General features: G+C 33.6%; 2 protein-coding genes across 2 annotated transcripts; one reads left to right on the forward strand and one right to left on the reverse strand.

The window, feature by feature from the left end:
• Positions 1 to 1171: 1171 nt before the first annotated feature.
• On the forward strand, positions 1172 to 2349 carry LOC114745414 (uncharacterized). The gene has a single exon (XM_028933567.1). It carries the CDS (start codon positions 1226 to 1228, stop codon positions 2174 to 2176), a length of 951 nt encoding a protein of 316 aa, XP_028789400.1. The 5' UTR covers positions 1172 to 1225; the 3' UTR covers positions 2177 to 2349.
• Positions 2350 to 8986: 6637 nt separating this feature from the next.
• On the reverse strand, positions 8987 to 12333 carry LOC114745415 (CDPK-related protein kinase-like). The gene is given in 11 exon segments (XM_028933568.1): positions 8987 to 9510; positions 9776 to 9943; positions 10028 to 10090; positions 10180 to 10287; positions 10624 to 10736; positions 10829 to 11125; positions 11213 to 11291; positions 11684 to 11792; positions 11897 to 11938; positions 12204 to 12288; positions 12291 to 12333. Coding segments are annotated over 11 exon segments (1248 nt in total). The 3' UTR covers positions 8987 to 9369.
• Between the last annotated feature and the right edge of the window lie 329 nt (positions 12334 to 12662).

Genomic DNA, 12662 nt, shown 5'->3' on the forward strand with positions numbered 1-12662 from the left:
TGTTGTGGGTTGGTGACCCTTCATGCTTACTGGGTCCCCACCTTCAAGCACCTTAATTCATATTTAACCCTAAGTATAATTATTATTGTCTCCCTTTAATTCCAAAGATTATTTAAATTATTAATTATCTTTGGCAGCAAAATATTATCTTGCTTATACTACCTCCGATCCTTAATATAATACCCTGTTTGACTTTTATTTTGGTCCTAAATATAAGACGCCAATCTATTTTGTCTCTCATATTTATACATTTTTTTTCAAAGTAACCCTTCTAACAATAATAGTTCTAGTCAATACATCTGATTAGTAAGGATATTTTAGGAAAGATAACATCTATTTAGAACAAATAACTAACTCAAATTAGTCAACTGGCTCTTATAATTAGGACTGGAGGTAGTATTATCAGTTTTTCGCACGGCTTAAGCAAATATTCTTCTATGAAATGGTTGTAGAGTATTGTGAATTATAAATACATGTTATGCTTATATTATACATTAGATCTTATATGTTAAGGATCGAAAATAACAATTGTTCTGTGTCTGCTTCGAAAATTTTTGTTACCCAAAATTATAAAGTAATAGTGGAGACAAGGCACGAATCTTATTCAAATTTACACTCAACATATGAAACTTGGTCAGGAATAATAGATAAAGAGCAAAAATAGTAAAATGCAGGAAGTCAGGTTGGCGGCACTTAAATTTCCTGCCAATGAAACCTAACCCATTTGAGTAAAATACTAAAATTGACTCTACTTTAAAAAAAAAAAAAAATTGGCATTAGTGTAAAACTTCAGTCACATGTGTTGATTTTAATGGAAGTTGTTTTGACTGTTTAAATATAAGAGTTCGAGTTTGAATATGTTGAACGCAGAAAATGTCTTTAAAACAATTATCATATTAAAACACATAATGCTCAAATCTAATTCAATTTGATACCTATAGCTAAAGGAAAAAGCAGAAAATTTTTGGCATGAAAGTAAATAACAAAATGCCGTGAGGCAAAATAAGAAATATTGCAAACAGGAAAAATCATGTGATGTTGGTAAAGTAAATTTTATAGTAAAGTAGTCAAGTCAACTTTGCTTTACGCTCTCATCTCCATCCCCATCCCCATCTTCGGCCTTGTCTTCTTCTTCCTTCTCCTCTCTATATATTCTGTAACTCTCCCCTTCCCTCATTTTCCCAAGCCCCTTCCCGACTAGCTGCCATCACCACCACCACCAACCATGGAGTTGCAGGTGGCCCCGCCTATGCCTCCGGCTGACTTCATCTTCGACAGCACCTGCTCCTCCCCTTCCAGCCCCCGCCGCCTCCCCAACCTCTTCTTCAGCGCCCCCGCCAGTCCTACACCTACGGTCTTCCCTGATGCCGCCGCTGCTGGTGATATTCAAGACTTCGAGTTTGATTTCAGTGGCCATTTACAGAGGACTTCTCTCTCTGCCGACGAACTCTTCGACGGCGGCAAGATTCGCCCCTTGAAGCCTCCACCGTCGCCCCGGTTGAAGTCTGAGGAGGGGCTCCATTCATCTTCCTCGACCAGGTCCAAGGGAAAGAAAATCATTCAGGATCGAAGAGATTTTGGTTCTGACTCGTTTGAGAAAACCAGAAAACTGGAAGACCGAGTAGAACAAGAGCAACAAAAGCGAGGGAGATCAGGAAGGGCTTCTTCGTTCTCATATTCGTCGGAGAATTCAGGGCGTAAAGGAAGCAGATCGGCGCCTCCTTTCAGAATCTCCGACGCAGACGACGTCTCCGATCAGGACTTGTCCCAAGCCAAGGCAACTTCTTCTTCAACAAGCAACACGAAATCATCGCACGCTTCCTTCTTGTCATCACTTTCGTTCTCAAAAGGGTACAGAAAATGGAGAATAAAAGATTTTCTACTGTTCCGGAGTGCATCGGAGGGACGCGCCGCCGGTAAAGACCCATTAACGAAGTACGCGGTTCTGTCAAAGAAAGCGGAAGAGGAAGTAAGGAACAGCAGTTTCCGGTCGACGGAGAGCTTGGGTTCGGTGTCATCAAGACGGAGAGGAGCGGTTTCACCCCATGAGTTGCATTACACAGTGAACCGGGCGGCTTCGGAAGAGATGAAGAAGAAGACGGTGCTGCCTTACAAGCAGCTCGGACCTTTAGGATGCCTGGGATTCAATCCTAGTCTCCATCGGATCATCAACTAGCCAAATTGCCGCCTCCTTCACACGTTTATATATATATATATGATCCCCATTTCTTGTTTCACAAAACTACCAATGTTCCTGATCTTCTCCTCCTTCTTGATTTTGGTTGGAAAAAAAAAAAAGATTTTGATTAAGTAACGTGGTAGCGTGTTCTTTCATCTTGTCTCTGTTTCGTTGTATGGAAATAATTATAACATATATATATATATATATATATATATACTCCTCCGGTCTTTATTATAAGACCCAATTTGACTTTTTATTTAGTCCTAATTATAAGACCCAATCCATTTTGTCTTTTATATTTATGCATTTTTTTTCCAAGATAATCCTTCTAATAATGATAGTTTTAGCCAATATACTTAATTAGCAAGGATATTTTAGGAATGACAACACTTATTTATTATAAATAACCAACTTAACTTACTTCCTTAATCTCCTCAAATAAATCAATTGGGTCTTATAATTAGGACCGGAGGAGTATATATTTGCACGCAAGACATGCACAAGAGATTCAGGTAACTAATTTTGGTTTTTTTAATAAATTATGATTAGGATAGAGTAGCATTTGGATGACCGAATTGTCGTTAACTTATTTTTTGAAAAGCGTGTTGTACCATAGGTTAGAGGTGTGTATATGTATACAGAGTTACACACACATACATGTGTGTGTGTATTCAGTTAATCACAGATATAGCATACAGATTTTAATGCTTACAATGAACTTTTTTTTTTTTGGTTTAAAAAAAAAAAAACACTGATGGAGAGATTAAAGCTTATGTTCATTTTCATTTGCGTGATGGAGCAGTGAGCAGCGCGGACTCTTTTTTTTTTTTTAATTTTTGAGACTGCTATTTTTCTTTCTTCCTTTTTTTTTTTTGGGGTAAAAAGGCAGCTATGTTTCATTTTATACCCCATAGGTGATGCATCATGATATTATTTTTTTTTTATGGAAGATCCTAACTCGTAAAAACTTAAAAGAAGTGTTTAATATCATTGAATTAATGGAACGTAACCCCACGCAACTATATTCCTAAATATGAGATATTATATTATATTATTTTTCAGATGGATTGTTAATTTATACTGCCTCTTGTGGTTAATATAAGATTTAAAATAAGAATTAATTAACTGATTTAAGTATATTAAAAAAATTAGTTAAATTAGTTCCTGGACACAAATAAAAGTTGATTTTTTCAAAATACTCTTTTTAATTATGATTACCTTTTAATGGAAAACTCTTGACATACGTAATCAGTAGGAACATTTTAGATAGTAAAATACAAATTTAGAGGGGAGCAAAATGTAGAAATGTATTATATTTTGGATTAAATCAAATTTTTGATAAGCTATTTATTATAATATAGTGTGCGTGCCACCCGCCTAGGCCACAACACGGCCCCGAGTATAGATGATTTATAGCGTGTTATAGATACGCTTCAGAGAAACCAGACTTCTAATTAAGTAGGCAATAGAGACCTCTTGTCCTACCTAATCTAGTAATAACTACTAACAAAGAAAAGATAATTTAAGGCATGTTATATATATATATATATATATAAATATATATAGGCTGTAAGATTATATTCTAATTTTGATTTTTTTGTATGAATTAACTTTTCTAAAACATACTACCTCTGGTTCTTAATATAAGACTCTATTTAACTTTTATTTTGGTCCTAAATATAAGACCCCAATCTAATTTGTTTCTCATATTTAGTATATATTTTTTTTCAAAGTACTCCTTCTAACAATGATAGTTCTAGTCAATACACTTGATTAGTAAGGATATTTTAGGAAAAACAACACCTATTTAAGACAAATAACTAACTCAATTTACTTCTTTAATCTGTTCAAATTAGTCAACTGGCTCTTATAATTAGGATCGGAGGTAGTATTAAAAAAGATGATTTGGTCATATCTACTCAAACCATATATATGTGATATAATTAACACGGGACATGATGGATCGGAGGAAGACACGTGTTAAGAAGAGGAACAAAATATTAATTTACTAATTAATCAAACAAATGACAACAAACCTTTTTAAAAGTAACCGAGACCCCAAACTGTTGGGACTACACAAGATAAAAATCTGTGCTAAAATCTTTCTGAAATGAAATATGAAAATTATAAAACAATATTAATAAAGCTACAAACAAACAAACAAAGACATATGATAATTAAAAGAAGTAGGGACGAGGGAGGGGGCATGCATGCATATTAAAGCTGAGCCTATCCTCTATCTCTTAAGGCCTTTATGTAAAGCCTACTTGTGTCGATTCAATGAGAGACCCTTTTGAAACTATGTAATAATCATGTTGCTTTCCTTTTTCTCTCTGCCCCCTTTTTCCCCATTTATGTTCTTTAAACATTACACACAACTCCATATTAATTAAACTGAAAAAACTATTCATTATATATTGTCGTTTATGTTAGTGATAATTAAAAAATTTTAATCCTAAATTTCTTTTAGGAAATCACATGCATATATGATAAGGTTACTCTTTCTGAAATTTGAAAATAATATAATAGTACTAATAATGCTACAAGCAAACAAAAACACATGGAAAAGGAAGTAGGGACTAGAGAGGAGGCATGCGTGCAAATTAAAGGTAACCCCGCCCTTTAAATCCAAGGCTTTATGTTAAAGGCAACTTGTGTCGATTCAACAAGAGACCCTTTGCAAACTACTCCATATATTTCTTAATTAACATTATAATTAAAATTCTATCTTCTTAATTTCATTGATAAATATGAATGAAAAAGGTAAAATAATTATATATAGCACGTGAAAAATTATAGAAATTATCTTGACAAAATATTGTTGGTATTTTTAAGAAGCATCAATATTAATTTATTTTTGTAATTGTTTTTGCTGTCTTTAATATCCATTAGTCATTGTTTTTTTTTTATATATATATAATGATGATATGGCACGAGAGGAGCAAAAAAATTAAAGAAAATGGTGCTATTATGCACCATAGGAAAATGTGTGCAAAGTGTTGTGCGTGTATTGGCTATATATAGCTTGTGTTTGATGATAAATGCGGTCGCAAGCCATTGATTTTGTTGGTAAATAATGACTAAAGTAAGAGTAGAATAAAGTGACATATTAAAATAAAACATCGACCGACACATGCAAGGGTATGGATTGGAAAAACATGATTAAAGCGAGTTGATCTATCTGTATGGACAATGGTTGTCCCATGGATATGGAATTGAAGTGTTTCTTAATTAGTCTTCATATATAACAACTTTAATTAGCAGTAACAAATAAAATTACTATAAATTGTAAAGTCATCATGCGAAGGCAAATACTATGATCTTAATATAATTATAGCTTTTGAAGTGCCTAATTAGTAATGTACCAAAAAGGGGGGAAAAAGTAATTAACATAAAACATATGGAACTGGTTTGGGCACCCAAAGCTCATCTTTTATAGACTATTTAGATTTGATTTAGACGGTACAGATTTAATATTTTAATTAATTATTTTTTTAAAATTTTGTAGTTAAAAATAAAACAATTAAATATAAATTGTCCATATCAGATTTAGATAGTCCAAATAGAATGATTAGCTAGAGAAGGAAACGCCGGAGTGGTTATGAACAAGATTACGTTAATAAATTGAATTTGGATGATTATTACTTCATATGAGATTGGCTTGCACGCCTTTGACTGCCTTTTTTTTGGGCTGTTGATTTGAAAAAGATTAAAATTTGGAGTAAGAAGCTAGATTGCATTCAAAGACAAAAAGTGTAATTTGCATTGAGAGTGGGTGGCATTTGGAACAAATCAATCATTGTTAATTATTTAAAAATTAAAAGTGCTTTAATCAAACAACCCAACTCTCTATTTTGTTCGGTATCCACCCAGATATATAAAGTAACATTAAAATAAAACAACCATACAGATGAACTCGCTTTTGCCTCTTTATAGTTTATGCCTTGCCCAACAATAGAGTTGTTAGCCAGGGCTAATGAATTTGGAAAATGTATAATATATTCATTCTTAATTAATTTCATTAATTAGCCAGAGCTAGAAGAAATATATCTCTGAACTCCTTTAGTAATTAACATCACGCTTTTTTTAATTAACAAAATGACACTTTTAATAACTCTTTAATAGAGAAATAGTTTTTTTTCCCCCAAAAAATGAAGAGAAATAGCTAGTACATTCTTATGGTTCTGAAAATCTTAATGATATTAATGCCAAATTGCCGAGTTCCTTCGGATTTTACATCATCATAGTTCTTAGTTTATATTATATCTAGTCCTAATTATAAGATTTTGTTTGTAATCTAAAAACGAGGTCTTATAATTAGGACTGGAGATAGTATTAAACATGTAGTCTTATGTTGTTGGGTTTTGCTTAATCGTTTTTTCCCCCTATTTGTGTCTGTAGATTTTCGGATACTTTTTTATTGAGTGGAGGCTAATTTAAAAAATATACTCTCTTTCTCTGTTTTGGGAGGAATATTTTTCTGAAAAAAATAATACACACTACCTCTGGTTCTAAATATATGATCTACTATATAGTACAAAATAGATCATATATTTAGAATCCGAGATAGTATTATTATTTTTTACACGTACACAATAGTAAATAATCAACTAATTGTTTTTTAACATGTGAAAATTATTAGTTAACTAAATTTTATTTTTAAAATGGGAGTACAAACAACCTGATTAATGTTATACCAACAGTAATCATGTGAATTTGTGATAAAAATCCTCCCTTGCTAAACATTTTAATACGAGTTGGTTTTTTTTTTTTTTTTACCAATTGAAATTTATTGATGAATATCTGTGAGAATACGCAAGGAGGATGGTGAGGCGCATGGGCATGTGAGCGGGAGGGGACAAGTGTCAGCATCAGCCGAAGTAATCTTTTTTTTGGTACAAATCAGCCGAAGTAATTGACTTTGTCAAAGTCAAACGGTGGCTCCGTCACTGCACCAGCCTGTTCTTCTCCGTCAACAAAACAGTGCGCTTCTTTTTATTTTTAATTATTTGGTTTATTTTTTAAAAAAATACTCTCTCCGTTTCTTATTATAAGAGACAAATAACCGAAATACGTTGATAAAAAAACAGTTAAAATTAGTTAAGAACAATTAATGTGTAAAAAGTATAATTTTTTTTTCAAAAATACCCTCATTAATAAGGAGAGAGAGTATGAGAGAGAACAATTAAATTATTAAAAGAAAGAGAAGTGGGAGGGAGAGAGAGTGTGAGTTGGAAATAATAAATATGGGTAAAATAGTAAATCAACACAAAAAAGTAGAGACAACTTGTAAGTGTCTCTTATATATAGGAACATGCCATAAGCATCAAATGTCTCTTATAATAAGGAACGGAGGGAGTAATGTGTTTCCATCCTGGCAATATAAAAGTTTGGATATGCTACTTTCTATATTATTTCATTTTAACCTACCCACTAATTTATTAAAAAATGAAACATAACATGGGAACATTTTCAGAATTAATTAACGCGGATTTTTTTAGAATTAATTACTATACTCCCTCTGGTCTTTATTTTAGGGTTTTGGTTTAGTTTTAAATATAAGGTCTCATTTTCTCTTTTCTTAATATATTAAATAGTAACGTCTTTACATTGCACAAAGTAAAAGGAAAAAGGACATAACATTGTTATAAATTTATGAAACTAAACTATTTAAGATATTAAAATATTTCTCTCTTGATGGACTAAATTCAAAAATTTCCTTAAAGATGAATGAAAAAGATAATCCATGAATTACTAAATTGGAATGTTAGATAGGAATATCAATATATTCCTCTGGTCTTTAATATAGAATATAACTATTGAGTTAATTTTAATCCTAAATATAAGACTTATTTTTATATTTATCAATTTTTTTTAAATCATCCCTATTGATGCTCCTTCAAATAGGAGAGAGAGTGATGATATTAACAAAGATGATTATGGTGCTTTAATAAATCTTATATTTGTTATAATTAATTAATATATCTAACTTTTTAAATCTAATTAAATAATTAAATAGGTTTTATATCAAGAATAAGAAGAGTATAAAATATTAAAAAATACAAATAATTAAGCATTTCGATTGGGCTAGCAGCAAGGCCCAGTCTTACAAATCCATACATATATGCATACAATCACGGGCCCTGCAAAATCATCGGGCCTGCCAGCTCCTTTTTGGGGCCTCGAAGTACGGACATATTAATCACAATCAATTTCCCTGCTTTGCGGGGGAAGGGGAGCGTGCACTCAATTTAAAACATTAAAATACATACTCGTTCATTGACGCATCTATCTCAACATCATACAAAGAGGCTCATAAACGCTATCTCTGGGCCTATTTATAAGAACAAATGAATAGGCTGAAAAGGCAGTACTTAAAAACCAGACCTTTTGACATGCCAGACTCTTTAAAGACAAAATGTGAATGATATTCTAATGTGAATGCATCCTGATATTCTTCAGAAAATAACACCACTCCCCTCCACCTTCATGTGGCCCTGTTTATCAGCTATGAAAAGTCCTCCTGGAAGAAGAAACCCCTCATGTTTCATGAGGCCTTGGACTTTGGAGAAGAACAGAGAATGTTACTGCATCAGTTATTCTTGGTAATGCTTTTAAATCTATTTCACTCTTGCAGAATTCAACCAACAAGAGTTGGTGATAGACCATCGACTGTTTTTATTTGGGGTAAAGCTTATGATTATACGATAGACTTCAATCATAATCAGAATCTTTCAGCAGTTTCCACCGCATAATTGCTTCCTTACTCAGCTGACAATGCCACCAATCTCCACCAAATCATGGTTGCAGCAAAGCAAAGTAATTGATTCATAGAAACAAAAAAATTAGGATATGCATTACGAGTTGACACTAGAATTATTACAAAGATCGTATATACAGGAGCATTTCTTGATAAAGTTACATGAAATTGTTACCACCCATTTCTCTTAACTCTACAATTCATGCCTGAACTCAATGTCTTGAACAATTGGAGCTCTAGCGTGAACAAATGGGTATGAATCATCATGTCCTGTGCAACTATACTGTAAAGGGATGTGCTTGCAACAGCACCAGATATCAAGTGAACTATCAGCAGATAATGTTAATATACAGTCAACATATTATTGCATTTGCAGCACAAATAGCTGAGAAATTTCTGTATATCCGAGAGCCATTGCTGTACTCTTCTATTGCACCTTTGAAAGAGTTCTGCCAGATACACCATGTAACAATTTGACAAACCCAAGAAAGCTTAGCTTCCCATCAGTGTGCCTTATCCAATCGACAAGTACAACATGAACAGGGATAGAAGGGCCAAGTCCAAGTTCCTAAAACAACAGTACGGAGAAAATAATATGGGTTAGCCATTTCTTTCTCTTTCTTCTCCTTTTGTTTTGTTTTTTTGTTTTGTTTTGTTTGGTTTGTTTTTTAAATGAGCTTAATACAAATTCGTGACTGCCTAGAAATAGATGGAGCACGATATCCTCTCAATGGAGTTTCAGCGATGAGGGGGGAAGAGGTAACAACACCAAGATTCAAATGTAAGATTTAGACATCCATTAGAAAAGATTCAATTCAGTGTCCTGAACTTACTGAAGCAAGTTCTTCAATGACAATAGCTCTGTTTCCATCTTTCTCAAAAATTTCATATGCACAGCGTGCATGTTGTTCCCAGCGATCAAGGGCTTCAAGCTGATACACACTTAATGCAGCCGCACAAAATTCTTCAAAACCCATTCTTCTATATTGTAATGAGTTTAGCTGTTATACAAGGAATATTCATGGATATGAGTCAGTAAGCAGTCAAAATCATGCTCCATCTACACGTATAGAGCAAGGTATTACCGAGGCCATAAAGTCAGAAATGTGGGACTCTTTCATGGCATCTGTTGCGTGTTTCCTCAGCGCCTGCCAAGACAAATATGCATGAGAAACTCTTGGTATTCAACAATACATCATGCCTTACGTGCTGATGTGACAGTGGATTATCCACTCACCATGCTGATGTTTTCTAATGTTATGCTGCCATTTTTGCTGGGCTCCAGCAGAGCAAATTGCTCCTTCAAATAATAGAGCTCATCAGCAGTCAATGTCTTTGACAACGCCTGGCAGAGAGGTCAATGGAAGACAACTAGTAAGATTAAATGTAACTAATACTTATAAATATCAATATAAGGTGCATAAATAACACATTAAGAAAGAGAATACATAATTGCCCCAATTGCATCTTGTTGCAGAGAGAGAGAGAGAGAGAAGAAAATCCCCAGTTTATTGGAGAAAAAATAAATATAACGTGAGTTCACTTTGTGGACTAAATTCCATGTTAAAAGCTATAGACAAATCTTTAGACATTAGATTGCAATTAAAAAGAATATTTGATTCCAACAGGAAGCAGTCTAAAAATAAACTCTACTTCTCGCTCAGTATCAAAATATACGCACCCTTAAAGAAGCCTTGCGCAAGGATGATGATCGCATATAGGCCTTCATGAGCTTAAATATTAAAATATCAAGAGGAACTTTTACATTGTTGAAATTCCTAATCCAAGGATGACCTGCAAATACAAGAATGTCGCTGGCAATTCAGAAAATGATCTTTCCAGAAGCCCAGAAGCTTATTAGATATTAGAAACGTCAGAAAACTCACTTAGAGCCTGGGCAGCTGATATTCGCTTCCTTGGGTCCTTATTCAACAGGCGCTTAACAAAATCTCTTGCTTCTGAAGATAAGGACGGCCAAGGAGGTTCATCAAAGCTTGGATCAGCTTTCAGAACAGCCCTAAATATACCAGACTCTGTTCGTGCCCAAAATGGACGACTACCACATAAGAGAATATAAGCTATCACGCCGATACTCCACACATCAGCTTCTGTACTGTAAGATCTATGTAGAACTTCAGGAGCCACATAGTATGCACTACCCACAATATCATTGAGCCTTTCATCTGAAAGCCATGGAAAAGAATCAAGCAAATGCCACAAATTCTCAAGGGTGATAAAAAACTAGTTAGTAGGGCTTTACAAAGGCAAACCTGGTTTGACAAAGTCTGATAATCCAAAGTCAATAGCTTTTAATTCAGCATTCTCATCCTTTGACACATACAAAAAATTCTGAGAAGTAAAACAGCAAGATGGTTATGTAATAAACTAAAAATCCACATTGAAATGCCAATATTCACTTACCCATTTTACTCATCAAATATTAGATGCGTGACAAATACAAGTAACAGGTATTTACATTAGAGCAGCTATTATGCACAATATTTTTCTATGATTTTCTTGGAAACTGTAACTAAACAATTTTTGCAAAATTCTGTTTACTTGAATGGTACTGCTCATAGATGTGCCATCTGAAAATTTCAAAATCCAGTCAGCTGAAAACAAGATGCAAGGCTATGACTCATTGACTATTGTTGCAGCAAAGCAAATATGGCATTTGTAACTCCATCCAATGTACACTGGTGCTTCAGTTAAACAAGAGAAAGTAAGATGTATTTGCTCACCTCTGGCTTAAGATCTCTGTGCACCACACCCTGAAGATGACAGAACGCAACAACATTCAATATTTGTATCAAGACAGCTTTTGCGTCATCTTCTGAGTATTTCCCACCTCTACAGAAGGATTAAACCATGTCAGTTAGGGAAAAGGTACATACCCAAAGATAAAAGTTTTTTTAACAAAAATTAGAGCTGATGTAATAAGACATAAGAATCACCTTGAAAGTATTCTATCTAACAGCTCGCCTCCTTCACATAACCTAAAATGCCAAAAGCACCCAATTCATGTCCAAAACTTGGAAAATTCTTAAGAAAACAGCAGAGTGAATTCAGGTTGATAGAATATTCAAAATTACCATAAAAGAAACTAAGACTCAAGATTATTGGGTTGTATTTGATGGAATACAGGTATATTATTAGTATCCCATCAAGTGCATCGAGAAGGGGAAAAAGCCTTCACTAAAATACCAGCAAACCTTTTACTGTGCTAAAATCTTGAAAGGACAGAAAATGTACCAAACTTACTCCATTACAATGTAGACATTATCTTGGTCTTCAAATGCATCATAGAATTGCACCAGATTATTGTGTCCAGTTAAGGCTCGTAATATTTCACCTCCCTTCTAACATCTTCAATTGCAATTGCCGTTGTCATCTGGCAACAAAAAAGGTGAAATCATAAGTGAGTTATAATACTATTCATGCCATATATGATTTAGATATCATGCTTTATTGAAAAGTGGTATGGACAGAAGTGGCATAAAGAAGTGCCAGATTAAAAAAACAGTTTTATTCATGAATACACAAGTTCAAATTAGCCCCAAAATGTAGGAATATTATTAATATTCACTTTTATTTTATCTTTATATTTTCTTAAAACATATTAATAAATTTATTCATCCCTATAGGTCCTCCCCAATTGCGTTTTAGTTCCAATCACTAAAAGGTTTGTAATCAAATCCTTATAGCTTTCAATAGCTATAA

The sequence above is a fragment of the Neltuma alba genome, unplaced genomic scaffold (genome assembly GCF_004799145.2).
Source record: "Neltuma alba isolate B1F8T4 unplaced genomic scaffold, ASM479914v2 tig00004665_pilon, whole genome shotgun sequence".
In the NCBI taxonomy this organism is placed as follows: Eukaryota; Viridiplantae; Streptophyta; class Magnoliopsida; order Fabales; family Fabaceae; genus Neltuma; species Neltuma alba.

Excerpts from the sequence above, each read along its gene's own strand:
- LOC114745414 (XM_028933567.1), top strand. The coding sequence starts at position 1,226 with ATGGAGTTGCAGGTGGCCCCGCCTATGCCTCCGGCTGACTTCATCTTC.